Source organism: Pocillopora verrucosa, chromosome 4, assembly GCF_036669915.1.
Source record: "Pocillopora verrucosa isolate sample1 chromosome 4, ASM3666991v2, whole genome shotgun sequence".
In the NCBI taxonomy this organism is placed as follows: Eukaryota; Metazoa; Cnidaria; class Anthozoa; order Scleractinia; family Pocilloporidae; genus Pocillopora; species Pocillopora verrucosa.
Genome location: NC_089315.1, coordinates 16,407,962 through 16,434,184, shown reverse-complemented (window position 1 = coordinate 16,434,184; position 26,223 = coordinate 16,407,962). Strand labels below are relative to the sequence as shown.

Here is a 26,223-nt window from a genome sequence, read left to right as displayed (position 1 = left end):
CAAAAGCCAAGGTTACGTGGATTAAAGATATCAAGGAGAATGAAGACTAAGCCTCGTACATATGCGCGTATTTTTTGAGAGTACCGCTGAAACTTCTAGTCAGGATTATAGTTGACACTGAGCGCACAGCTAAAAGGAACCAAATAATGTTCTAGTTAAACTAGTTAAAATTTTGAAAACCAAGTAGACCACACAATGTTGGACAGGGAGAAACTAACTTAACTTACTTTTGGACCATCAAGACCGTCGCTACCTGTGCTTCCTTTCGGTCCACGTGGTCCCTGATGAAAAAATGGAGTGATGAAAAAAAAAAGAGAAATATCCTCTACAAACCTCAAAACTACATCTAGGTACTTATCCTGAAAGCAAGAGACATATCAAAGCGCAATACAGCATTTTCAAATGAGTGTTGAAAGCAATTATGGAGGGAATTGATTATGCGTTACTTTCCTCAGTAATTGGTCTCAAAAAAATTCTCAGCCAATCAAATGCAAACAGCACCTGGAGTCGTCTTAATGCATATACTTTGTGTTCTCACTGGCTCTTGGTGATGTTTCCCTGTGTTTAGCCAGCGAGTAGGTCCTCATTAGAAGCGCTTCAGCACGAACACTTCATCGCCCGCGGGAAAGTATGAAGCCTTGAAGTACACGAACTGGCGAGAGATCTGCAAGGTGTATAGCACGCAGGCAAACCTCTCCCCGACTTTTCTCAAACCCTCCTACAGGCGGAGAAACGCGCGTCCTGCAGTGCTAGTAATGTGGACCTTTGTTCTGATTGACCTACGATGACTACTTTAGTTTTTGTGTTACGAGACTCGAGGCACTCTACAGATGAGGATAGTTTGGTTACCTTTGATCCTATTTGACCCTGTGTTCCCTGACCTCCTTGAGAACCTTGAGCTCCCTTAAAAATAACAAGGCAAACAGAAGTGTCACAAAAATACCTCAACGGTAAGGGGAAAAAAAAAAGACAGCCAATTCATCACTAAGTGTCTTATCTGTATATAGAGTGACTTTCACTCCAGCAGTAACTATCTACGAACAACACTGAATCCTACACTCATATTTGTTTCTTTGTTCTACGCTGGTCACTTATCTATTTTACATCTCTCTTCACTGGAAAACCAGGCTTTTAAATTCATAATATTCCTCTCTGTTTTGCTACAGACGAGTCTTTCGACAAGACGATCCGATCAAGGCGTATGATAAGGTTTAATAAGGATAAAGGCCAAAGTGTCCGATGGTTATTACACAAGGCGGGTTCGATACTCGAGGGGACCGTAATTTAACCCTTCAAAACCTAAGTGACCAGCATCCAATTTCTCCTTTCCGTAAAACTGCTAAATCATTCATTAAGATCATAGGAATAGAGAATATATCGCCAACCAAAGAAACTCTGGTTGTTAAACGAATTCTCCTTGTCAGTACCAAAGGAAATGTATACAAAGAGTATGGAGGATATGGATACTGATAATTAATAAAATCCTACACATCTCACGAATCAATTTTTCTTTGGCCTTTACACTACCAAGATCTAACAATCAACTAACTGATCTGTCTGCCATACATTCATTCTCACATGAGCCCTTAGAGTTTGCTGTTAAATCCCGGCAAAGCTTACCCCCATAAAGAAATCACAGTTTCTTCTCATCATCTTTCGGCTCGAAATGTATTAACATTGTAAGGAGAAATATACTTTTAGTCCCAAGAGTGAAAGAGGTTGACTATTACCGATAATGTTTTAAAAACAAACAAACAAACAAACAAGTCAACATAACACCGCTGGATAATCATAACGTTTATCCACTAGTACTTACAGGCGCACCGGAAGTTCCACGGTCACCTTTTGCTCCTGAAGGTCCTGGAGGGCCCTGGGAACGAGATGAACGATGGTTAACAGAGTTTACTGATGTCATTACTTTTGGCTAGAATTCGATCAACATTACAAGTGCTCAAGAAAGTTCTAAATGAGGGCCAGTAGTAATTTGGTGTTACTTTATTTCTGACTCCGTGATTGATCCAGAGAACTCGTCCCACCTGCTCTGCCAAGCTGATGAAAAACTTGAACCAAACGTTTGCTCGCAGTTCAGTTCTCATTGGCCCCTAACGATGTTTTTCTTTGCTCCGAATGGGTGTTGTGATTACTGTGGTATTATTACTACGACAGTCAATCGAAATTGCGTTTTTGACTATTGACTTTAGAGTAAGACCTCTGTTAAGCCTGCGTGCAGGCTCGTGAGTTTGGTTTTTCGCCTTACGGCACCGTCGCCTTGCACATTATCGCCATCGAAACCCTGTTTTTGTTGTTTCCCTCGCTAACGTAGTTCAGGCTCTTCACCATACACAGTTGGGCTTGTCAAGCAAAAATCTTGGGCTTATCACGCAACACGTTATCTTCCTTTCGGAGACCATGCTTTCTCAGTATTTACGATGACTTACCTGTTCTCCTTGGGCGCCAGATATACCAGGTGGACCATTTTTTCCAGGGCTTCCCTGAAACAAGAGATATTGTACAGCTAAACAACAATTCAGTAAGTGTAAAAGATGCCTCGCTGTGTCATTTCCCTTCTTATTTTATTTCTGTTCACTCCAAATGAACAGCATCACCCGAAACTTCAGCATCATGGACTACTGCTTGCATTTGTACAAATACGAAACTGTGCTTGGTGAGTTTTCCCGTGTCCGTTCAATCCTGGACATAACTCGTGCAGCTTTTGGTTGCAGCTTACTCCGTCCTAATGAATCTCAGTTAAATAACACGTTCGCTTATTTAATTTGGGAAAACAAGATCGGGACGGGACGAAACGAGGATGCTGGTCTTATCGTTATAATCTACAGGTTGGTCTCCTGAGGCCCGTTTCTCGAACGTCCCTGTAACTTAACGGGCTTGAAGCCATATTTTAAAATAAAAATTTGAAGAATAGAGAAGCAGGCTCTGGCGTCTTAACCAATCCATTTTGTTTCTTCAGCTGCTAGTTTTACTGTATAATTCTAAAAACTTTTCAAACCTCCATTTTGAATGAAAACAGAACAGCTTTACGGGCCCGTTCAGTTACCGGGACCTTCGAGAAGCAGGCCCTTGCTACGCTAATTTCAGATGTGAAACTGGGTGACATATTATTCACCCACCTGGTCTCCAACAGGTCCAGTTTGACCTCTTGATCCTCGTCCGCCAGCAGCTCCCTAAAACAAGCCAATGAGTAGTGAAACTGCTGTAGTAATTATTAGAAACAGTTGCAAACGCTCACTTCAAGGTTACTCTATCACGAGATTATTGTCATGCTATCAGAACAACCAGGGTGTCACACCGTAAAGCAAACGACTAAGTTTTTCGAGAAATTTCAAAATTGAAAGTGATCCTAAACTGCAGTTGTTTTGGTTTACAACGTTTTGTGATTGGGCTAGAAAACTCACGCCTCAGTCTCAACCAATCAGATGCTAAAGTGATTTTTCAAAGGCTAAAGTTTTTTAGCCACTGAAGTTGTTAACTTGTTTAGAATTTGAGAACTCATCCGTCCTGAGTGATGTTGACCTTAGCAGTGCTGAAGAATTAAGTTTAGCCTGCATGACAGGCGACGCGGGGCGAGTACTCTTCCATTTGAACCTGACTCGCCCTTCACGCTCTTCTCACGCAAGCCTTGCGCTTGCCTCGCGCTTGCCTAGCGCTTGCCTCGCGCTAGCCTGAAAAACTCTAAAATAAAGTCTGTCTGGCAGGTTAAATTAAGTTTTGGTTTGAAGACACTCAATCGAGAAGTGCACCGAAACAAACTTATTTTATTCTGTAGTTATAATTTCCCACAAAGTGCTTGTTACATTGTCAACAGAGACTCTTTTTCGAAAATCCTCTCTTAATTAGCCAAGTTGCACACTAAACCCAATCATAACCGCATATCAATGTTAAATAGTAGAAGTCTGCTTGAGTTCTCACACAAATGCTTCGATCTGATTGGCTGAGCAACTAGCTATCTATTCTGTGACAGAGGGTGAGTAAAGAGACTGAGTCAACTGTGTACGGTTGCAAACAAAATAAAATAAAAAACATGAACCCGTCTTGTTGATAAGTTTTGAACGACTACTAGATTTTTACAACCATGAGATTGTTTACTCTTGATTCTTGAGTGCGATAGTTCATTCGTGCTCTGCCCTCGTCAACTATGACGCGTATCACGTGATAGAAACCTCAAGCCAATGATCTAGTCGTTTAATAAAGGAGAAGAGGAAGGTTCATCTGCCACTTACCATTGGCCCTGGTGGTCCAGGAGGACCAGCCACTCCCGGCTCCCCAGAGGATCCCTGGTGTAAAAACAGGAGGTCAAGGTTAGCGAAAAAAAAACACTCTATCATAACTATGATACCTGAATATATTATAAGTGTTGAAAAAAAGACGAACTCGACAATCAGTCGCGTGGTCTTACCCTAACTCCGAGAGCACCATCTCGCCCGGGCGTTCCTGGTTGCCCTGCGTCTCCCTATATAGTGAAATAACAGTCTTATCACATCTGACTTAAGGGCAGGTACTGATGTATTTTTGGGCTACATATTTTGCACTTTCACTGGCTTATTAAAAGTTTTAAATTCCCTAAGAACAAAAATAAATGTAGCTTTCACGTGGCAGTGTGGTTCATTTCCTACACATTTCAATTTTTTTGCCTACCAACTTTTCTGATTTTTAATGTTCCCTTTTTTTCACTCACCTTTTCGCCTCGTGGTCCTTGTTCACCAACAGGTCCAGGCATACCAGTGGAACCCTGCGGTATGTGTTATTAAATGCATAAAGCCAAAATCAGTGGGGCATTCCAATGTATACGGTTTTTTGAGCACATACGTGTCGAAAGTAATCCCAGATTGCACCAGTTTTTTCTTTACTTCGCTCTGTAATTGGTGTGTAAAAATAGCGCCACCCTTTCATCCAATCAGAAGCAACAATAGTATCCACTTCTACTTGGTCATTCAATTTACATATTTGTTTGTGGTGGCGCTGCTGTGTAATGTTTTGAAGTTAATTACGCAATTAATCCTTTCTGGTGGGATGGAAGCTAGGAGAGCCCCAAGTTATTTTCCTATGGGGAATTGCATTTGATAAAAAATTTCCTCGTCTATCCTCGCACTCGACCCCCATTTTTTACGCTAATCCTAATCAAGAATTCTGACTCGGTGATCAACCGTAAACTAATAATGCTGACTTGCCGCTCTCTTGTTCATTCTTACAATAAAGTGACGGTTAATTTTCAAAGAGTCCACTTACGTCAGCTCCTGGTCCCCCTGGGGCTCCAATAGGCCCAGTCTCGCCATCTGGTCCCTAAAAAAAGAAATTATTAAAAAAACCGAACGAAGAAGGCATCATGTAGAGAATATCTCGCTGGTTAGACTTAAAGGGCTAGGTCACGACTCACGCATGTACAGTTAGAACACAGAAAAAAGTGGCACCAACGGGCCGTTGGTAACCTTGGCCTCCGTGTTTCCGACAATTCAAAACAAACACCTTGTAATCGTCAGTTTTTACAATGACGCTCTTTGCATTTGTCGTTTCTAACAAAGTTCAACGGCAATTTGATGCCTATAAGTGTACAACTGGAAGAACTCAGTGCGCAAGCTTATAGCGTGACCTAGCCCCTTTGCGTAAAAGGGTAGAAAAGCCTTTTTTTCTCTCCTATTTACCATCAACACAGTGCTATCAGTATGGATGCCTGTTTTAGCAATCTCTACGGAAACATCACAGCAAGAGTGTCAATACCGTAAAAACATTCTGCATGTTCGAGGGGGGGAGGAGGAGGCGGGGGGCGCATATCAGCCCTGCGAGTCAGTCTCGTATCCAGACCTTTTTAGTGACAACAATAAAGTTGTTAACACAGTTAACGACTTGATACTTACAGTACTGCCCTTCTCTCCTGCCGGTCCTGTTGCTCCTACTGGACCCTCTGGACCCTGCCAGCAACAGAGCAGAAAAACAAAAATGGTGAAAGAGAGCAACAACAATGTACACATCTAATTTCTAATACTACGTTGATGCCACCGACGATTCCAAGCTCTATTTATAACCTACGGAGATAAGTTCATTCAATTCATCAAATGTAACATGAATGAAATGTAACCTTCAAATTCTAAATAGATAGGGGTGACAGATTATTTGACATGCCGAGATGTCTGTCTTCTGTGGTTTCGTCTAGCGACTGTAAATACTGCTCATAGCTTTTTGGGTTCCCAATCTTGAATGGGAATGTGGCAGTTCGCTTCTTTCAACTGTCAGTTGTTTTGTCCCAGCTTTCAATTTCGATAGTTGATCTCTTTGCCGCTAGTAAAACACGATACTTTGCTCGACTTCGTCTAATAATTGGTAATTCACTGTTTTACTCACCGAAGCTCCTTGGGCCCCAGTTTTACCAGCAGGTCCAGTCATTCCTTGGGATCCCTGTGAATGACAATAAAAGAGTTGGTCCACTACAATTCGATGAAATTTCTAAAAGTTATCTGGACAATATCTATTGAAATACTTGGAATCGAGAAGTTGTGTGCAAGTGTTGGTTAAGTGGCAATAAGCTAGTACCATAATGAAGAAATCAAATGCTATCATAGGGTTAAAATCAAATGCACCATTGACAGTGCGCCAAACACACCACTAACAGCAAACCAAGGTACTTTGCAGTGACACGTAAACTTTCGACTTCGTCGCCAAACTAAGGCTAGTAGTATGGCAATCGGGACATCGCGATAAATACAATTGATAGCCTTCACCGTGAGACAAACGATTCAACGTCCCTTAACTGAAAAACCACGACGAACATTTTCCATAACAAGGTTAAAATTGCTCTAATCTACCGAAGAATTTTATCAATGCTTCAGAACCTCATCTGTTCTGAATTTACGCTTTTATTTGAAGTCAGTTCTTCCACACCTTGGCCCCTGCCATCAGAATTATTTTATGGAAATCTGACGAGTAGCCTTTGATTTCTGAAGTTGTTACAAACGTGATATCTGGAATATAAACGCTTTCCAAAGAGTCTCTTTTATATTATGTGAACAGAAATTCGTTTGTAACACCTGTCACTGAATTTGAAGATAATGTAAATATAATTATGATTCATGTCTGCATTAATCGCGAACTCATCATATTAGCCCATTAGACAGGAATTCATTTCGCGTCAGATGAATCATGAATACAGAAGTGCAAGTATTTCGGTATTTAAAAGGCTTCGCTTTACTTCCCTCTGCGATTGGTCCAAAAATTTCTCACCATCCATTCAACCAATCATATGTCGGAACTAAAACCACACGTGACTTAGTCACCCCCGTTTTCCCGCGCTTCACGCAGTTTACAGGTAATCAGTATAAGTGACTGCTCAGAAGCTCCTCTTGACATTTTTCCTTACAATCTTTTTTCTTTGAAAGGCCTTGGTGATGACTTTAATTCACAAGTTTCAATAAAAGCTGGTAACGGGCAGTGTACCACCGCCTATGAGACCTCTTACCACCGTCGGTTCAGCCTGTGAAAAGGTTAGTATTCGGGATTTGCCCCGCCACCAGCAGCCACTCATGGAAAAAAAAAGATTGAAGCCCCTGCTATCTACCATAGCTGAAGTTCTTAAAACGTTCCTCACCATCATTCCTGGTCTTCCTTGTGGTCCTGCTTCGCCCCGTGCACCTGGGAGTCCCTAAAGGGCGCGAAATGTTTTAAACATAGCATAAAAGAGTATATTCGCTATAAGTAAAAAATCACACAGCAGTACAGAGAGATATGAGCTCTGTAACCCTAACGACCTTCAACGTCATTACCTATTTACAGTCTGTAAGCCTGATCTAATAAGTAATTGTTTCTTCTGTTTACTCGCAATAAGATCTCAGGCGATATAACTTTTGTTTCAGGCGACCTGACCGGTTACCGTATGTATATTATTGATTTGGAACAAAAAGTAAGACCAGTAGAAAACGACAGGACTTTCTGGCAAACATCCTTATTCATTAAACACCTGTAGCACTGGCTACCATTTAACACCCTTTACTGGATATTTACACATTAAGTTCACCAAGTTTCTTATATTTTATCTATGGCAGAAGCTTTCAGTCGATTAAAAGTTCTTAACAGCGACCACAACCGCAAAATGACAAATACATGGGATCCATGGTGGAACCGGCATTTGCCAATTTAATCTGAGGGCTTTGGTTCCACCACGATCAATAACTTTACCCCAGACTCATAAATACTCTAAGAAATATCGTTCACTACGAAACTCATTCCACAGTGGATCCATAGCCCAGTTTGTTAGAGCATAGTACAAAGAATAGGAGGGGTCATAGGCTTAAAACCTGTGTCCATCCTTTAAGATATCAACTCACAATTCCGCCCAAATCACCACCTGCTCCATTCAATCCTCGGGGTCCCTGTATTTCAATAAAAAAAGAATCAGTATTGTCAAAATCGAACAAAAGTAGAGTATTTATCCACTTACTCTGACGGAAGGCTAACGCTCGAAATATCAGCTTTGAAATTCTTTAAGGTGGCCAATTTACGTTACCAACTCAATTACTAATACCAGATTCCCTTGTTATACCCTTCCACCGACGCAGCACCACAGTTTCTTTAGAAACTTACCCCCTTTGTTCGATAGTAGAGTAATTATGTAAATGATTATCAAGATGCGCATGCTTCAATAAAGCAAGGATCGTGCGAGGATTGCGTCCTGCATGGCCAAATCAGAGTAAATAGAACCCAGTCCCTTTCAAGCGAGCCAAAGAAACGTTGCTAATGGAAGAGGTTACACAAGAGAAACCATCACAATAGGCTTAAACAAAAATGATTGGATGCACTTATTATCATTAATGATTTATTATTTATCACTTAACCGGGGTATATAAGCACATTTTAACAACATTATTCATTTGCAGCACAAAACATACGTTTTCACCATCTCTGCCGCTCCTTCCCGCGTCGCCTGGGGGGCCCTGGAATCAAGTCAAACATATAGCAAGTAATGTTTGGGCGAAGAATTAAAAGGATACCGGAGATGGGAAACTTTAACAACATTTCAAACAACGACGCATCCGCAGCGAGTTTTTTTCTTTTAACTCACCCACTCTCTTTTTACTTGTAACTTATCACACTGTTTTCATTTTCAAATTTTGATTATCATTTTATTTTACAAAAGACTATTGGCAAAGATGGTTCGAGTTTCTAAAGGTTCGAGTTTTTCTAGTGAAAATTACAGTATTAAGATTAATGAAGCTCTGGGTGACCGATTTCATTTCGAGTTATTGGGAGTCGCCTGGATATGTTCCAAGGTTTCAAATTCAATAAAACCAATCGTTTACTTTGTCCAATATCTACCTTTTGCCCATCCTGTCCAGGTTGCCCCTTTCTTCCCTTAACTCCTCTCGAACCCTGTAAACAACGGTAAAAAGGTTATTTAATCATCACTCTGAATCAAAAAATGAAAATGATGATACAATCTTGAGACAATTACATCGAAAAACATTTGGCACCATTAGCACTGAGCAAGGGAAATCACGAAATGGCACAAAATTATGCAAGAAAAAAATCCTTCGAAGCGACATGATTGAGTCAAATTTCAGATGATTAAAGCGCATTGTGTTGGTTAAGGTTCAATAATGTCCTAACCCTTGCTTGCGTTAATGTACGATTTGTAATGACCTGAAATCAACCCTGTACATTAGGAAGTCATGGATTGACGATTGCTTAGCAAATGAGAAATTTTAGAGGGGGAGTACTTGGGAAAAATAAAAAGAATTGGGAATTGAGAGCATCAGTATCAAATTTGTGTATGTATACCAAATTGGCTACTCCTCCATGGGCTTTTCAGGGCCTATACAAATAAATAAATGAATGAATAACTGGATGAATAAGCAGTGTTTAAAAAACCCAATAGGCAAGAGGCAAACCAGATGGTTATATACAAAGCGCAGCCAGGGAATTGAACTCTGGGCAACAAAGAACAAATCCAGTGACTAGCAGAGTGGAAGTCTTGAACCTGAAACCAACAGATTACAAGCCCACTCCCCCAACCGTTCGGCCACACTGCCTTTGATGACATATTTCTTCCGCAAAAGGCAGAACATTCTAACACCCACCGGTCTTCCTTGTGCTCCTTTCTCTCCATCTGCACCTCTTGAGCCCGATGGACCCTAAGAAACCAATCAAGTAAGAAGTGAGTTCCCCCAAAAACTCGACAGGGAGGGTTACATAGGGCTCTAGCATTCTACTAACTGGGATCAGGAAGGAGGCACTGAAAGGTTTGTCCCTCTCTGAACATTTCAAGTCGGTGCTTGTGCTACAAATTCGTTTTTTTAACAGAGTATCATTACAATGGCTGGCTAGTCCAATAACCTTTTTGTAGCCTATGAAAAGTCGAGTTCCTAGTTCTTAAGTATTTGAAAATATCTGGGCTTAATCTAACATCATTAACCATAAGTGTGAAAATTGCCTCTCTGCATTAACTTAAACAAAATGAAATTGGCGCTTTGAGTAGAGTTACGAATATAAACAGAAGCTGATCAAGTGGCAAGCAAATCCCATTATTCACACAAAAAACGAAAAAAATTAAGGACTTTCTGATGACCTACCATGGGACCTTGAGGACCCGGGGGTCCCTCGCTGCCGGCTGGACCCGGGTCACCCTAACGAAGGAGAAGGAAAGAGGTTTAAACTTCGGATAAAGAAAGATGGTACATTTTGAGTTGGGTTATCGAATATGGATACATGGTATATATTTTTTCACGGGTGTAGCTCAATCTTGCAATCTGAGTCTCCGGCGAGGGTTTTAACTTAGGACATTTGAATTTCGTGCTCCGACGTACTGCAATACCACTGAGTCACAGACCAGTCAGGCCATGCAATGAGTTCAAATGTAAAGCGTCCTGTACACTAAAAGTCAGTGTTTTGACTTAGGACATTTGAATTTCGTGCTCCGAATTACTGCAATACCACTGAGTCACAGAGCAGTCAGGCCATGCAATAAGTTCAAATGTAAAGCGTCCTGTTCACTAAAAGTCAGTGTTGAGCTCGGTCGTTGACTAGTAGATCAAGACGCAAATTTGACGGCCTGAAATTGTAATTCTAGTTAGCCACACGATTCTTTTTTCTTTGTACCACACTGACAGATTAAAGAAACTTTTTTCAAAAAGTTTTGTTTGCATCACCATTTACACTTCCATTAATGAGAGGTGGAATAGTTGACACACTCCGCTGTGGCTCGTATGTCAATTTTCGGCATACTATATTTCTACCTTATCTGGGTTTATTTTTGAACTGAGGTACCGCAACGTGGAATCTATCGCTTAATTACATAGGGGGATAAAGACACCTGACAAACAAACAAACTCTTCACAGGACATGAAATACCTGGGGTCCCCGCTCTCCATCGGGTCCAGTCTCTCCCTGTTTCCCTTGAGGACCCTAAGGCATAAACATAATATGAAAAAAGAAACATGATACTTGTAATGAAAACTACCACCCAACTTTTCATAGAAAAAAACATTTAAGCAAATGCATAGGAATGCGAATTTATTAGATGATAAATTATTATTCAACACCCCAACATGTCCGGGGATACGACAGTCAAACTTGCCTTACGCTGTCACCCACGGGGAATGAAACAGTGACCGTTTAAAACAGATTGTCTAGTAAGTGACTTGAGTGATGTTCGTGCGTAACATTGGTCCTTACAGTCTAAACAAGAAAGCTAGTCTGCAATGCGTTGAGGAACTTGGAACTCAAAGTACTAATACTGATTCTGGGAGATAAACATGGAATAAATTTTACATGAGAAATTATTCTTAGTTTTGTTTCAATCGTTACGCTCTAAGTGACCGTTTAATACAAGAGGAGGACTACATAAACAGGCCGTTGGGTCTCAGTCAAGGGCGGGTAAAAATCGTAGTAATTAAGGGGAGAAAATTTCGGGACTAATACAGAGTGACCGCTAAATACAGTGCCACTTAATAAAATTTTATCTCTTTAATTACTACAATTTTTACCTCCATAAAAGTAGTCGTGAGGACCACAGGGTTATCAGTGAAAGCCGTCCCGTGTCACCTTCTTTAAACAAAGTCTCATAAAGGTTCGAAGGTGGGGAGGGAGATTTTAAGGTTTAGAATTTAGATTTATTTTTCAGTGATCACAAGAAGGATAGGTTAGGATGAAAGGATGAAAAGGATGAGAACTTCCTTTACATTGATCTTAAATATTATAATCAAAACAATAACCAAGATGGAATCCATTCATCTGAGAGTACTCAGTAGATCCCCAGGATGGGTTAGAGAACTTCCTTGACACTGATCTTAAATATTATAATCAAAACAATAACCAAGATGAAATTCATTCATCAGAGAGTACTCATTGAATCCCCAATCAGAAAGCCTTCACATCTACCTGACTACAATGGCTTCCACAGACATCACCATAGGAAGACATTTTGAAAAAAAAAATGTAAACAATAGAAGCAGGTGCATGATAAAAACACATTTACTTTACTGATGTGTTGTTGATACAGGTACAAGGGGGGTACATACCGGAGATCCTCTCATTCCCATCTGTCCAGGAAGTCCTTGAGACCCAGTCACACCCTAAAATCAGTTTAAAATATGTAAGGATATTCAAAAAATTGTATGTGCTGATTTCCCTTTCTTTGATCTCTGAAAGCCACCAGTGCCTGAAACTAGTAGAAATCAAATCAGACTCTGTTCTGACAAAAAACGCACTATCAAAGAAGGGAAGGAGGGAAGGGAGGGAGAGTTAGGGAGAAAGTGATGATGCTAAATGTTTTACAGTACTTACAGGTGCTCCTTGGCTTCCTGGGGTACCAGCATTTCCTTGGAAGCCCTAAGAGAAAATCACAGTCTTAGATCCTGTAATTTGTTCTGAGCTTGCCAATTACATTTTAGTCCAAGAAAGTTTATGGCAAGGAACAGGCTATGAACCTTACCAACCAACTATGTTGATAACCAGAAAATGACACACTGGTAAGATTTTAATTAAGCTTATAGCTATTTGAAATCTTGAGTTTGATGATTCCCACCCAAAAATTTTAGTCACTTCAACAGGAAGCACTTAACATTGTTGACGCATTAAAACAATCACATGACTGTAAAAATAAGATGACAAAGTCCAAAGCCATCAGTAAAAATCAAATTTAAGCAGGCACCATCAAGCCAGAGTCTAATCTTGAAATTCAAAGAAAACACTTTCTTACAGGTAACCCATCTCTACCAGGGGAACCAGTACTTCCTTTTGATCCTCTTGGACCCTGAAATGAAGATAAGAAAGATTTAAAATTACAAATACAAAAAAAAAAAAAAAAAAAAAAACTCACTGTAGACAATTACCTGGTGAGATAAACAAATACAAAGCAGTATACAACAAATGAACAATAACTACTTACTCTGGGGCCTGGACCTCCCCTCTCACCCAGTGGCCCTGCCTCACCCTAGACAAAAGCAAAATGTCAGTTGCCATTTTGTGTGCATGTGTAAATTGCATAGAGCAAAAGTAAGTCAAGCAAAATGCACAAATTTTGTTCTTTGTTCTTGCAACTTTCTCTGAAAGTTGGAGTAAAAGTTTGGCTGAAATGTGAGCTTTTTCAAGCAAAATTTTCCCAGCACAGGGAGTGCTATTTTGTCCCAATTTTGTTCCAAAAGGAAAGCTGACAATGAAAAAAACTTTTTACTGGAAAGTTTTCATAATTTTATCAAAAAAGCAACAAACTTCTATGCCTGATTTATTGGACTGACATGTGTTAATTCTCCCAGAAAATTATAAAATAATAACTGCAACAAAATGATTAAAACAAAAAAATTGCAAGAAAGATGCAGGGATACCACCACTCTGTATGTATTCATTTATTATTCACTCTTCTATCCAATGTCCTTCACAACAGAAGAATAAAGAATAAATGTCTATGCATTGCACAGCCACACCAGTGTCTTCAAATGCAAAAGATATTTTGATTGATACATTATGTCAGTTTGTCAGTATTTTGGCTCACTCAGTGTTTCTTTGTTGCTCAACTATGGTTACAAATTCTAATCTTCAAGACTTTGTTAATTTTTACACTTGTTATTGCTCAGTGCTTCATTTGCCTAAATTGGAACATGCTTGGCCAAGCCCCCCAGATAGCTTCTGCCCATGAAAAAATTACAGAAGACTGCCTCACAAACATATTAACAACTATAAAAGAGGCATATTGTAGCTTGAGAACAGACCTTGTCTCCTCTGGGACCTTTAGATCCCCTTCTTCCAGTTCTGCCTGTACTTCCCTACAATAAAAAGTCACCATTGTAAATGTTTATGGATTTTTCTCAAATAGAGCATACCTCATTTTTTATTGCTTTCCTTGCACATCTGAAATTGACTGACTTATCACTTATCATTCATAGCACCCACCTTTGAACCTTTCATTCCTGGCATTCCAGGTAACCCTTGAGTACCCATGACTCCCTGGAAAGAAACAAGGGAAAGAACAATTAGTTTGCATTTGATCTGACATGACATGAAGCATCCCCTGTGCCTTGTTTTCCATAAACACTAACACTCTACTAAGAAAACACTCTTTGGGAATGAACTTCTGACTGATAATTAATGCTACCACACAATACACATACACTCAAAAAAAGGAAAAAAGGCATAATCCACAAGGTGTTTTCTAGAGTGCACATACAAACATATGTGGGTGTTTCAAAAAGAGGCAGTATCTGGCAAAATTTGCTGTCTATGTGAAGCAAAATCACCACCTATTTTCTCTCAAATTAGCCACTATAGAGTAAAGATCTACCTTTCGTTAGCTGCCTCCTTTACAGTGCTATCTACTTCAAAACTTAAACCCCTGATCAACTAGCAGTGTAAAAGAACAACAGTGATGGGCATAACATAGTCCATAACCTTCCACAAGAGCCAAAAAAAACAAAGGCTTAATTGAGATGGTGCTTCTTTTATCCCAACAGTGGCTTAAGTACTTTACAACTGTTCATCCACTGTTATCTGGCTGGAAAATCTTGCCTTAATCCTTCCAGGCCAATTGAGAGAAGTAATCCATGTCTACTTCTATCACTTGCCACTTTATAATTTGCAGACCACAGCCACTGGCAAGTTAAGAGAGGCTGACTGCTTTTAGGGCTTTAACAGTATTTTAGTTTGTTTTGAAAAATCACCTTTGGTCCAACAGGTCCAGGGCCACCTGGAGGCCCTTGCATTCCTACTTCACCCTGATTTAACATAAAAAAAAAGAAGAAAAAGGGAAAGAAAAAAGAAAACAAATGAAAATTGCACAAAACGTTACATTAATTCTGGCAAAAATGAATGTGATGTTTAAGAAAAAAAACTGGATGAAGGAAATGCACCACATTAACTAACAATAACCAATGAATTGTCATTCCAATGGGGTTATTCAATGCACTTAAGGGCAGATGCGTGCATTTCAATGGCAAGTAGATTCTGGTGTTCAACACCAAACTAGCAATTTCATTAGCTATTCATGATTCTATAAAGCATCTAATAGCGGAGACACATGACACAGATCAAAACACTCAACCCTACAACAAGAAAGTTTGAAATGAATTGAAGAATGCAGCAACTACTTGTGATGGGTGCTCACTCAAGGAGAATAAAACTGACAATGATTGCCAAATTAGCACAAATGAAGGAGCAAAAAAAAGAAAAAAAAGAAAGCACCAATTGATTTAAAGATAAAAGTAACTCACAGGAGCCCCAGGGGGCCCAGGGACACCAGGGTCTCCAGGAAGGCCAGCAGTTCCCTGTAATGGATTACAAATAAATCATTACTTGTCAAAATCTAATGAACATGTAAATTAAAGGGATTAGCCATAATGCTTTGTGCTCTTGATAAATGCAACCAACAAAAATCCTGCTTTGAGTGATGGTGAAATTTAATGTGAATCTTCATAATCCTTTCTATCCAAAAAGTGACAAATTATAAAGTATTATCTCCCAGCAATATCAACACAAACTGTCATGCTGGAAGGTGATGAGAAGAAAGAAAAATATCAAATGCTGTAGAAGAAAGAGGTCAAGACACAACACCAAATTCTCAGGGAAACAATAACAACAAAACATATAGCAGGCAGTGTGGAGCGTTGATATCAAGAACTTGGGAATGAAAAGGTACATTTCAAACACCCTTCTCTCTTTAGGATTGTGAGTACTACTTCCATGTTCAACTAGATAAATAGAGTCTTTTTAATGTGATACCATTCATTTTGTATACAAATTTAATTTAAATTTTGGTTGTTTAAGTAAATTTGTGCTAGAAGCTGAAGAGCATCAATTTGGTTTTTGTCAAACTTAGAAAATTGGAAACAAGAAAAACTGAGAAGGGAAAAGGGACCAACAGCAACTTTAAATATTTCAATTAAACTAAGTGAGTCCACCTACACTCTGTTAAATGACTATTCATACTAACACTGTCATTTTACAAGAGGGAGGGGAGAGAAGGTAGTGTGATAAACTGTACTGCTTACCCTATCTCCTGGTAGGCCTGGAAATCCTTTGACCCCAGCCACTCCTCTCTCACCCTATCAAACAAAAGATGACGAGACACTCATGCTAACCCTGTCATGACAAGACCTCAAAATAGATATGACCTTTCTCTAAGTTTATTGAGGCAAGTTTACAGAAGCAAGAGAACCACAGCTATCAGTCTCAGTATACCTACTTTAGTTTCAATGGCCTCAAATAACTCAGCAAAAAGTGACATTACTTTCCCTTGAAATTAATGTTCATACACAGTAAATATATGTACACTAACCAATCCATTAGTATCTTTTAAATTTTTGATGAAGAGAAAATAAGCTTGAAGTTGACTAGGTACACTTCAAGGTTGAAGTTGGACATTACACTGTAGAAGGTGTTTCAATAGTAAGTCCATCCCACCAGAGGAAAATGCAGCTATGCTATGAATCCTGAGAACAAATTCTTAATAGAGGGCATTAAGAGGCCGCGAGAGGTGCCAACTGCCCTGTAACCAGCTATTTTAGAAAATTATAAGTACATTTGTAAGTTATTTTTTTTTTAATTCATAGGATACTTACAGCCACTCCTCTCTGTCCTTTCCTTCCTGTTGGTCCAGTTACACCCTACAGCATAACAAAATTAGTACAGGAAAATAGGTACCAAAGAAACTAAAATTACCAAAGGGTCCTAGAATCAAAAATTGAGACAAATGTGCTGCAATTTAGGTTGGGAGCTCCTTCTTAACTTCAACCATTCAAGAACAATATATAATCATAACAGTTATCACAAGAGTACCAAAAAGAATATAACCTTAAGACATGAATGGGAGAGATTTATTCACTTTCAGTTGTTGAATCTTGCTTGTAGACCTCATAATTAGGGATTTGCATACCAATTATGTGGACAACATCAGGTTATGTTCAAAGAGCATACCTAAAATTGTTAATGAAATCATGGAATTATCTTAAAGAAAAATCCATTGAAACGCTATCTTACCTTTGGTCCCAGGTCTCCTTGTGGCCCCTGAGCTCCCGGCGGGCCTGGTGGTCCCTGCAGAATAAAGAATTATCTTGCACTGAAACTACCCATTGGATCTGTACTTAATTGATCTTACTTTAAGAGATAAACCTTGAGAGAGGTGATGGAGTCACAGAAAAGCTTCAAATTACATTCATAAATTTATTTTTTCTCATGTTGGCATATTTTTAATTGATTTAGCATTTACATGTTTGTATGAGGATATTTCTCAAACCCATAATTATCTAGTTCACCAAAAGAAACTATAATTGACTTGGCAGACTGGCCAAAACATTGAGAGAATTTTGTTAACATTCAGAACTGTCCAGATGAATCAATAACTTCAAACATACTAAAAAAAACTCTTACACAAGTATATCCATTGTTAAAACTGATTATTCTGCCCCAAGATACAAAGTCATACATTAAAAAAAAATCAGGAAATATAAAGTAACCAATGTCTATTTGGTAGACTTACAGTTTCGCCTTTTTCACCAGAGTTCCATCAGGTCCAGGCATACCCTGTCAAAAAGTAAAACAGCAAATTAAACATCACTGCAGTAAGCTGTTATGTGTACATTCACCTGAAATAGAGAAATCATGTTTGGAAAGAATTTCCAATTTCAAAATAATCATACAAAGATTCATCCTAATCTTGGTACTTACAGGATTTCCAGGATTCCCTCGCACTCCCTGGGTTCCTTGAGCTCCTGGTGCACCCTAAGACAAAATTTAGCAAACCCTAAGTTTCCTTCATAACAAAAAAAAAGAGTATGTTCTCCAGCAACTTAAGTTATCTGATTTTCTATCAGGACTATCACAGCAACAATCAAGGAAAAGTAAAGTTGATTTGTAACTTACAGGTGGACCCATTTCACCTGAAGGGCCATCTACACCAGGGTCACCCTGAAAAACAAACAAACAAACTAATAACCATACACATTAAAAAGACTAAATAAAACGGGCTCTGATCATAGATGACCAAGGAAATATTTATATTAAATCAAGTCACTATAAGTGATGATAAATTTCACAACAGTCTTCCATAGCTCACTTTCATGTCAGATGTCTTATTCTTTTGTAAAGAGCAAGAGATGTACATACAATTACTGGTACATTTGAATGATGGAAATCAAAATTTTCCTTGCCTCATAATGTTTTAAACAACTTTAATTTTCATCTGTTTATTATGACAAGTTATTGTAGTGGCTATTATCACCTGTCTTAAAGATTCCATATGCATATTTAATTTAATGAAATGGTGAGCAAAGAGGGGAAGTGCTGTGATAATGATGGCTTACAACTTGACCACTGTACACACAGTGACAAATCAGCAATATCTACAGCAATTTCTGTCTTTGAAATTTTTCCCATTCATCCTGGTAACTGAAAACATCGACAGGTTAAGGGAGTGTAAATCAATAGAAACTAAAACATATTATTGCAATCTTTGATATACACATTAATACATGAAGGGTAGAATACACACCCTTGGTCCTCTTGCTCCACTGACACCTTGCTGTCCAGGTGTCCCAACAGCTCCCTAAGAAAAATGCCATGACATCTGCAATTTGTTGCATTACATGTTAGAAAAAAAGCTTAGTTATTGCCATTTACTGCACAATTATCTTACTATTCTATTAATTAATCATTTTATTATTATTAATTAGCCCTTTAACTTCCCGACGTGATTGACATTTAACTTTACCTCACAATTTACCGGTATGTGTGATCTTGCAAACAGTTTATGAGATCAGACTAGCCATCAGCTGGAGAGTTCTTGTTCGGATACGAGACCATATTCTTTTGTCTTATTTATAGGGAACCATATAACTTAGAGTAGGGAGAATTATGAGTAGATCATGGAAGTTGAAGGATAAACACAACTAATACACTAATTTTCACTCTACCTTAGGCCCTCGAGGTCCTGGAGGACCTATTGGTCCTGGTAAACCCTGTGTAACACAACAGTAAAACAAAAGGTTAAGATAAGCCTATGTGTGGCCACACCCTTCCCCACAAGGAAAACCCAAGGAAGGGATCAATTCTTCACTTGCCATCTCACCATAATTGTGCATGTATTGAAGAATTCATAAAACAGCCTATAAAATACTACAGTGAAAAGAGTTCTCAACAGCTATTACATATTTCTTTAAGTAACATTGTATATTATTTCCAATATTTTCTATATGGATTCAACACCTTTGCATGAGATGTTCTTTTAAGGATCCTAGACTATAAACAACTTGATGCTTTCCAAAGTTAAATTTGGATGAACCTACCTTTGAGCCTGGATCACCCATTGGTCCTCTTCCTCCTTTCCTACCAGGTTGACCCTGCATGATGCACAAAGGAACATTCAGTAGTAAAATATATCACTTTCATCAATAGTTCCAATATTCACATTCCTGTAAGTATTAACCTAACTCTGACAGTCTATACAGAATTAAATAATATACTAGATAAATATAGGGCATAAATTATACCAACTAAAGTTTGTGAGAGAATGAGGATGTTTCAGATTGCGAGCAAAATTGTGCAATTTCTGTTTGGGATAAAAATCACACATAGTTGTTGTTGTTGCTTTTTTTGTTGGAATATTCTTCTAGAGAATTTCCAGAATGAGTGGAATTTCAGAGGAAGTAAGACCATTTTCATAATGGAAACATTTCCTAAGAAAAATCTGGGAGCAAGCCCTTATTATTGGTACAGCAACAGGGTATTTTTCCCCATATGTAAAAATAAAGGCAATTTCAACCGTCATGCATCACAACAATCATCACACAATGAGAGAGGTGTACCACAGATGTTTCTATTCAGGGTATAGGTGAGTCCCATTTATGGTTTTTCCATTCAAATGGTATGAACAGAATAAATAGCTCACACAATTTATTATCGTTTGAGAGAGCTGCTAAGAGTTAAGGTAAAAAATGTTATCACGCTATAATTTTATTTTATTTTCGTATTCAACCAATCCCATTTGAACATACCATAGCACCATTTATTCCATTGGGTCCTGGTGCTCCTTGTTCCCCCTTGCAAAAGAGAAAAACCAATTAGACAAATTTCTATTTAGAGACACTAACGAATTTTAATTTATGGGAGCGCAATCAGAAAAGATATTGCTCTTTTCCAGCGTTAACATTCCTTTACACATGTAAATGCAAACAAATCTCCAAGCGTCATTGCCAAAAAACTTTTCCTCACAAAGGGAGATACACTCCCTGCTAAATTGTCCAAGCTTGTTAAATTTCAAAGTAACAATGTGGTTTATAAAGACCTTCTGTAATTGTTGAAGAATGTGTAATCAATAAATCAAGAGCTACTTTGCTCATACAAACACAACAAAAAGCGAATCCCTTGGGTAACAAAGTTGTGTCTTACATGTATATGTATAAAAGATAGACTATACCTTTTCACCCTGCAAGCCAGCTGGTCCTTTTGCACCTTGCTTGCCTCTTTTCCCCTACAAAACAGAAACAGCTAAGATAGTGAAAATTTATCAAAGAGAAAACAATTTCCTTAAAAGATAGAAATGCTAAGTAAAAAGATAATACAATGAATACTGAGAACAAAGAAAATTTTTAGGATGTACTTCTCAATTCTGTCTATAGTTTTCAAACCACAAAGGCGGTCAGAGGAAACACAAGAAAAAATTGTTGGCACGAAACAGAGTTGCTAAAAATATCTTTGCCCAGGAGAGCCCTCTGACCCCCCCCCTATAATTAGAGCTTGTCACTGCTGCCCAAGGTTGTCATAAGTGCAACCTCAACTAAATTTAGCCCCAGGTTTCTTTCTAACTAAATGTAGCAACCGAAATGGTTGTAGCATGAAATCCTGAAAACATGACCAAGATTTTATTTATTGTTCAAATAAATAAAGATATACCTACCCTTGTACCCTTTCGTCCCATCATACCAAACATACCCCTTGGGCCTTGATCTCCCTGGATAAAAAAAGGCAACAATATCAATTAGCTTTTGATAATATTCCAATTTTTCTGCTTTTTTAAAGAGATCTGAATAATAACACCCACCTAATACAATAATGCACACTAACTGGCAGTAATATTATCATTCAAACATAAAATTCCTATTCATACACTGCCATGTGCTATACTGAAGATTAAAATGAAAAATTAGCATGCCTCATAGCACACTCCTTCAACCCATTCAGGAAATAAGTCTAGCGATTTAGCATTCATTTGATAAATTCATGGTAGCAGCGGGCAACTCAGAGTGAATGTTTTCTATGCATTTCAGAAAGTAATTCCTTCAGAAAATTCACGCATTACAATTAGAGGGTTGTAAACATAAACAGGGAGTCAGTGACCTTCATTATTTGCTCTGCAAGATACTCTACTATTCAGTCTCCAATTCCAGATGCCTTTAAGAAGACTTGTTTAGAAAACTTGATACCAAAAAACTATCTGCTTCTATACAACAACTGTCAACCTTGCCCAAAGGTAACTGAAGGTTTTGCCCTGAACAAGTTGCCATCCATTGTGACAACTTTGCCCCACATAGAGATACTGCCTAGCTTAGATTTACATTTTACTCTAAGTAAGCACACAGTTTCTACAGTATTTTTTCATTCATCTGAATCATATTTTTGAGCAGACATTCTGAAGTGACCTTAGAAAATCCTAATAAGGATTTTCCATTTCTTTCCCTAATCCATCAACTCCATCCATATACAGCTGTATGCAGCGAAGAAAGTCTCACCTTTTCTCCTGATAGTCCCACAGGTCCTGGATCACCAACGGAACCTTCTGGTCCCTGAAAAAAGCGGTAAAGTCAAACATGTAGAAACAAAAAAGTTCTCAGATCATTTCTGTGTTTTTTCATTTTCTGTAAACAGCACAGAATACCTCAATCTTGATCAAAGACAATTGCATGAATAGATCACATGGAGTGTAATATCCAATTTTTGTATGGCACTTTGTTGAAATTTAGGCCTTACAAAATAACTAAAACATGTTAATGAATGACACCTTTATTTAAAATAAATAAATAACAATCCCAACACCAGGGTAGTCCCATCAGAATATATGGCTCTGCTATAAATAGGAACCCTGGTGAATAGGATCCTAAAATAAATACAATGCATAATACAAAAATAAATATAAATAATACTACTAATAATAATAACGACAGTAAGAATATACATGCTATCTAAATATCGAACAATACTACAAAAATCTATATATATACAATGGTATAAAAATCTGTAAATACACACAAAACAATAAGAAAAATTTTAATTAAATGTTAGTTTTTAAACTATTGCAAAAAAAACTCTTGGTATTTGTGAAAATTATAGCATAAAATAATCAAATTAAGCAAAAGATAGTTTTAATCATTTTAACAACAGTTTTATTTTTTGTAATGTGCAACAAAGATGTACAGGGAAGTGCAGGAAAATTATTTTGTTGAGAGTATAATGGAAAAAAAAACATTGTAAAAGTTGCACACGCAATTCATGATTTTAAATCAGTCATGAAACTTTACATACACCACTTGAGCCTTTAATTTACAAAAAAAAATTAGATTCCCTTCTTTAATTTAATCTTAATACACCTGAAGATAGCCAAAGAACTAATCCATTCCATGTTTATAATATCTGTAGGTGATCACTGCGACGTAGCATTCAACAACAAATTTTCTTAACTCATGAACACAGGCACCTCGTAAAATTTCCGTATCTGGGGAAGATTTGAGTAAAATTTCCGCACAGCCCTATACTATTGTAAAACAAATCTGTTTTCCCAATGGCAAGAACTGAATGCATAATGTAGTATGGGGTCGTTGTGCGGAAATTTTACCAGTTATCAATTCAGGTAAACAAATGTAAGATTTCGACCGAATTCCCCTCCAAGATGCCAAGATATTTTCCACATATCATCACCTTCTCTACATATTGGGGTACAGGCAGCCATGTTTTTTAAATTTCTAACATTGCACCGGTTCTTTCATGAACAGAATCATGTGTTTCTTCTCAAGAAGGCCATTTTTTCCAACGTAATTTTAAGACAGCAAGATTGAGGCATATAAATTCCGCCATGTTGTCAAAGATTCAGTCACCAGTGCTACTCTTCGTTTAAAGCTCGAGGAATCCTCGTGCCAAGTTCTCTATTTTCACAACGTTTCAGTTGAGTATTTCGTTTGAAATTTATTATGCAAACCTTTCCATCGAAAAATTACTTTAAAAAAAAACGTAAATAATCCATCCTGGATTTTTGAGAGCAGTTAGGGACAGATAATGTTTATCCTGAATTTTGCGCTCGAAATCAATCTGTAATTCAAAACGCAATTAAGACCTAATTAGCAAACTAAAATCTCGTGCAAACGTGCAAGTTGACTTGCAAAACGCACGATTTTGCATAACTTGCAAGAAGTCGCATTATTCCACTTGTTTATCGCATCTCTCTCTGCAGCAAACGGTGCGGTTTAAGTTATGAATGAATGCACCAAAAGTATGGAGTCTTGTTCACCTCACATGCAGCAAAACAAATTCCTTTCAAAAAGGAAGACACAGCCTCCCACGAAACCGAAATCGAGAAATTCTCTAGGAAAGAGAGCGCATCACAATGCACTGGAACAACAAAGGAGAGGCGTTATTCGAGGTTGCTTCGAAAGCCTTCGCAAATCAGTGCCATCTCTGGCATCAGACAACAAGAAACTATCACGGTCCGGAATCTTAAGAGAAACAGCCGTGTATATAAAAACGGCAAAGGAGAGGGTTGCAGAATATGCGGACGATCTTGAAGAGCTCCGTCTTCAAAACCAGCTGCTCAGTGGAGAAATTGGTTATTTGGGGTACCTGCAAGACATGACACGTCCACAAGACGATCTGAATAGTTTTACAAAAATCGCAATGGAAGGTGACGAAACTGAAGGTAGCCAAAACGAGGGGTACCACACAGACAGCATCATGCTCGATAGCTTGCCTCTACCTCAACACAACAAAGATCTCAAACACAGTTTTACATTCGTTTATGACACTGACGTTCTCTTCATGGAAAAAGGTCTCGAGAGTATGGATTGTCCGAGGAGCGTCGCTCTAGAAGGAAAGAGCTCCACAGACGAGGAATGTGATGTTGATGTCGACGTGGAAGGCTTTGAACAAACACCGTTCTCCTTCACGGCCATATCTGATGCTTAAAATTTTTACTCATTTGATTCACGGTCAAAGTAAACCCATAAAAGGAAGACACAAAGGCAGCCAAGAGTGTATATTGACATATTTCGCAGAGATATCAAATGTTGTGTTGGTAATAATAAACATGTAATAGTGGATTCTCAGAAATGTAAAATGAGACTTCAATGCTGATTATTAAAAAGTTGATTATGAAATGTAGTAAGGTATGTCCACGATCATGTGTTACTCCACCAGCAAATTTCCAAGTGAGTGAGAAAAGTAGTCCGGATCTGCATTGGTTTTGCCTCTTTTCGTTTCGTAACTGTTATAAAACTCGTGCCAACTCCTAAACCGATCAGACAAAAAACTACAACATCGTCACTTGAAGGCCGTTTTAACAGAAGGAAAAACCGGGTACGATCCGGACCCACCAAGAAAGGAGTACTAATCCCAAAATTTTGCTAGGATGGATGCGTACCTGTGTTTTTTACGGTTTGGGGCCATAGGCGTCTTTGACCCCAAAACGTGAAAAAAAAAACTTGGGTCCTTACTACTTTCTTTATATTTTTCGAGTCCATACACGATTTTCCTGCGGTCTAAACGGCTTCTTGTTGGTTACCCCCTTTAAACCTTGCTTCTGCAAGTTTATTTGTTTTTAGCTTAAGTTCTTATAAACTCCTTGCAGCATTTTCATTTTTATTTTACTACTACCTCGTTCCGACTTCCTTGGTTTCTGTTTTACAACACTCAAAAGAGAAGCCTGCAGCTGTTAAATTGTTTCGATCACTCAATTTTTACTGTCTGGCGTGATGTGCTGTTGCCATGTAACGCAGTCGTCTAAATGATCTTCTTCAAAATGTTTTAATAGCACATTTTGTGGCAAAAAGTAAAATGCCTCAAAAGGAAGTCAACTATGTATAATTTACAACAACATTCATCTTATTGAACGCAAGCTTATTGAAGGTAAGATACTTACGTCCTTTCCAGGTCTCCCTGGGTCTCCTGTCGGTCCGACATCACCTGGAATACCCTAGAAACAAACAATCCCAACCGTTAGAGGGCAAACTCACCCTAGACTAGTGAAGTCTGATTGAAAGAGGAATTCTTACAACGACGAGCTGCAACACACATCAAATTCAGAATTTTCTTAATTCAAACATCGCAGCGAAAGTAACTTCCCTGCCCCGAACAGGCGCTGCATCGTTCAATAATGAGAGGGATGGTTAAGATAAGATTAAAAGGCTGATCAGCATAGAACCTAACATTCGTGGTACCCAACTCGACCATACCAAATGCGCTATTTTTCATCAGTAAATTGACCAGAAAGATGTGCGCTCAAGAGATGACCTATAAACAATTTCGGTGAAAATTAAACATGGGAACTAAAACAGACGTCTGCCTCTAAGTAAATTTGTTCACTCGACACTCAGGCTGGTCTACTTCGCAGCTGTCCTTTTGCCATTTCATGGAAAATTGCAGGACAACCTTAAGAACCAGTGTGGATGATGTTTCGCCCAATTCCGCTTTCAGTGCGTTAAAACAATTTTCAACTGAGTGTTAAACATAATAGTGATAGGTCCAGAAAACTAACTCCTC

The 26,223-nt window shown here is 38.5% G+C and overlaps 2 protein-coding genes across 2 annotated transcripts in view; both read right to left on the bottom strand.

Annotated features, from left to right (window-relative positions):
- Positions 1–17,089, bottom strand: part of LOC131788504 (collagen alpha-1(XI) chain) — a 31,351-nt gene extending 14,262 nt beyond the window's left edge. Inside the window, exons 1-28 of the mRNA XM_066164968.1 lie at positions 17,049–17,089; positions 16,479–16,532; positions 15,702–15,755; positions 15,153–15,206; positions 14,389–14,442; positions 14,208–14,261; positions 13,388–13,432; positions 13,199–13,252; positions 12,784–12,828; positions 12,519–12,572; positions 11,350–11,403; positions 10,572–10,625; positions 10,080–10,133; positions 9,319–9,372; positions 8,892–8,936; positions 8,331–8,375; positions 7,595–7,648; positions 6,355–6,408; positions 5,871–5,924; positions 5,245–5,298; positions 4,694–4,747; positions 4,415–4,468; positions 4,239–4,292; positions 3,129–3,182; positions 2,439–2,492; positions 1,817–1,870; positions 850–903; positions 228–281 (exon numbers count right to left, since the gene is read on the bottom strand). Coding sequence (XP_066021065.1) covers positions 228–281; positions 850–903; positions 1,817–1,870; positions 2,439–2,492; positions 3,129–3,182; positions 4,239–4,292; positions 4,415–4,468; positions 4,694–4,747; positions 5,245–5,298; positions 5,871–5,924; positions 6,355–6,408; positions 7,595–7,648; positions 8,331–8,375; positions 8,892–8,936; positions 9,319–9,372; positions 10,080–10,133; positions 10,572–10,625; positions 11,350–11,403; positions 12,519–12,572; positions 12,784–12,828; positions 13,199–13,252; positions 13,388–13,432; positions 14,208–14,261; positions 14,389–14,442; positions 15,153–15,194 — 1,302 coding nt within the window. The 5' untranslated portion in view covers positions 15,195–15,206; positions 15,702–15,755; positions 16,479–16,532; positions 17,049–17,089. The remainder of the gene's footprint in view (positions 1–227; positions 282–849; positions 904–1,816; positions 1,871–2,438; positions 2,493–3,128; positions 3,183–4,238; positions 4,293–4,414; positions 4,469–4,693; positions 4,748–5,244; positions 5,299–5,870; positions 5,925–6,354; positions 6,409–7,594; positions 7,649–8,330; positions 8,376–8,891; positions 8,937–9,318; positions 9,373–10,079; positions 10,134–10,571; positions 10,626–11,349; positions 11,404–12,518; positions 12,573–12,783; positions 12,829–13,198; positions 13,253–13,387; positions 13,433–14,207; positions 14,262–14,388; positions 14,443–15,152; positions 15,207–15,701; positions 15,756–16,478; positions 16,533–17,048) is intronic.
- LOC136280318 (collagen alpha-2(IX) chain-like) lies at positions 15,528–22,384 on the bottom strand. The gene is made up of 16 exons (XM_066165334.1): positions 22,358–22,384; positions 22,212–22,265; positions 21,380–21,433; positions 20,900–20,953; positions 20,478–20,522; positions 19,770–19,823; positions 19,398–19,442; positions 18,977–19,030; positions 18,349–18,393; positions 18,154–18,207; positions 17,983–18,009; positions 17,467–17,520; positions 17,049–17,093; positions 16,479–16,532; positions 15,702–15,755; positions 15,528–15,533 (listed from the first exon to the last, which is right to left on the bottom strand). Exons 1-16 carry the CDS (start codon positions 22,382–22,384, stop codon positions 15,528–15,530), a joined length of 726 nt encoding a protein of 241 aa, XP_066021431.1.
- Positions 22,385–26,223: the final 3,839 nt, after the last annotated feature.

Excerpts from the sequence above, each read along its gene's own strand:
- LOC136280318 (XM_066165334.1), bottom strand. The coding sequence starts at position 22,384 with ATGCAATTGTCTTTGATCAAGATTGAG. Across the intron at positions 19,824-20,477 it reads ATGGAATAAATGGTGCTATG|GGTCAACCTGGTAGGAAAGG; the intron begins GTATGTTCAAAT and ends TGCATCATGCAG. Across the intron at positions 15,756-16,478 it reads CAGGCCTACCAGGAGATAGG|GGAACTGCTGGCCTTCCTGG; the intron begins GTAAGCAGTACA and ends AATCCATTACAG.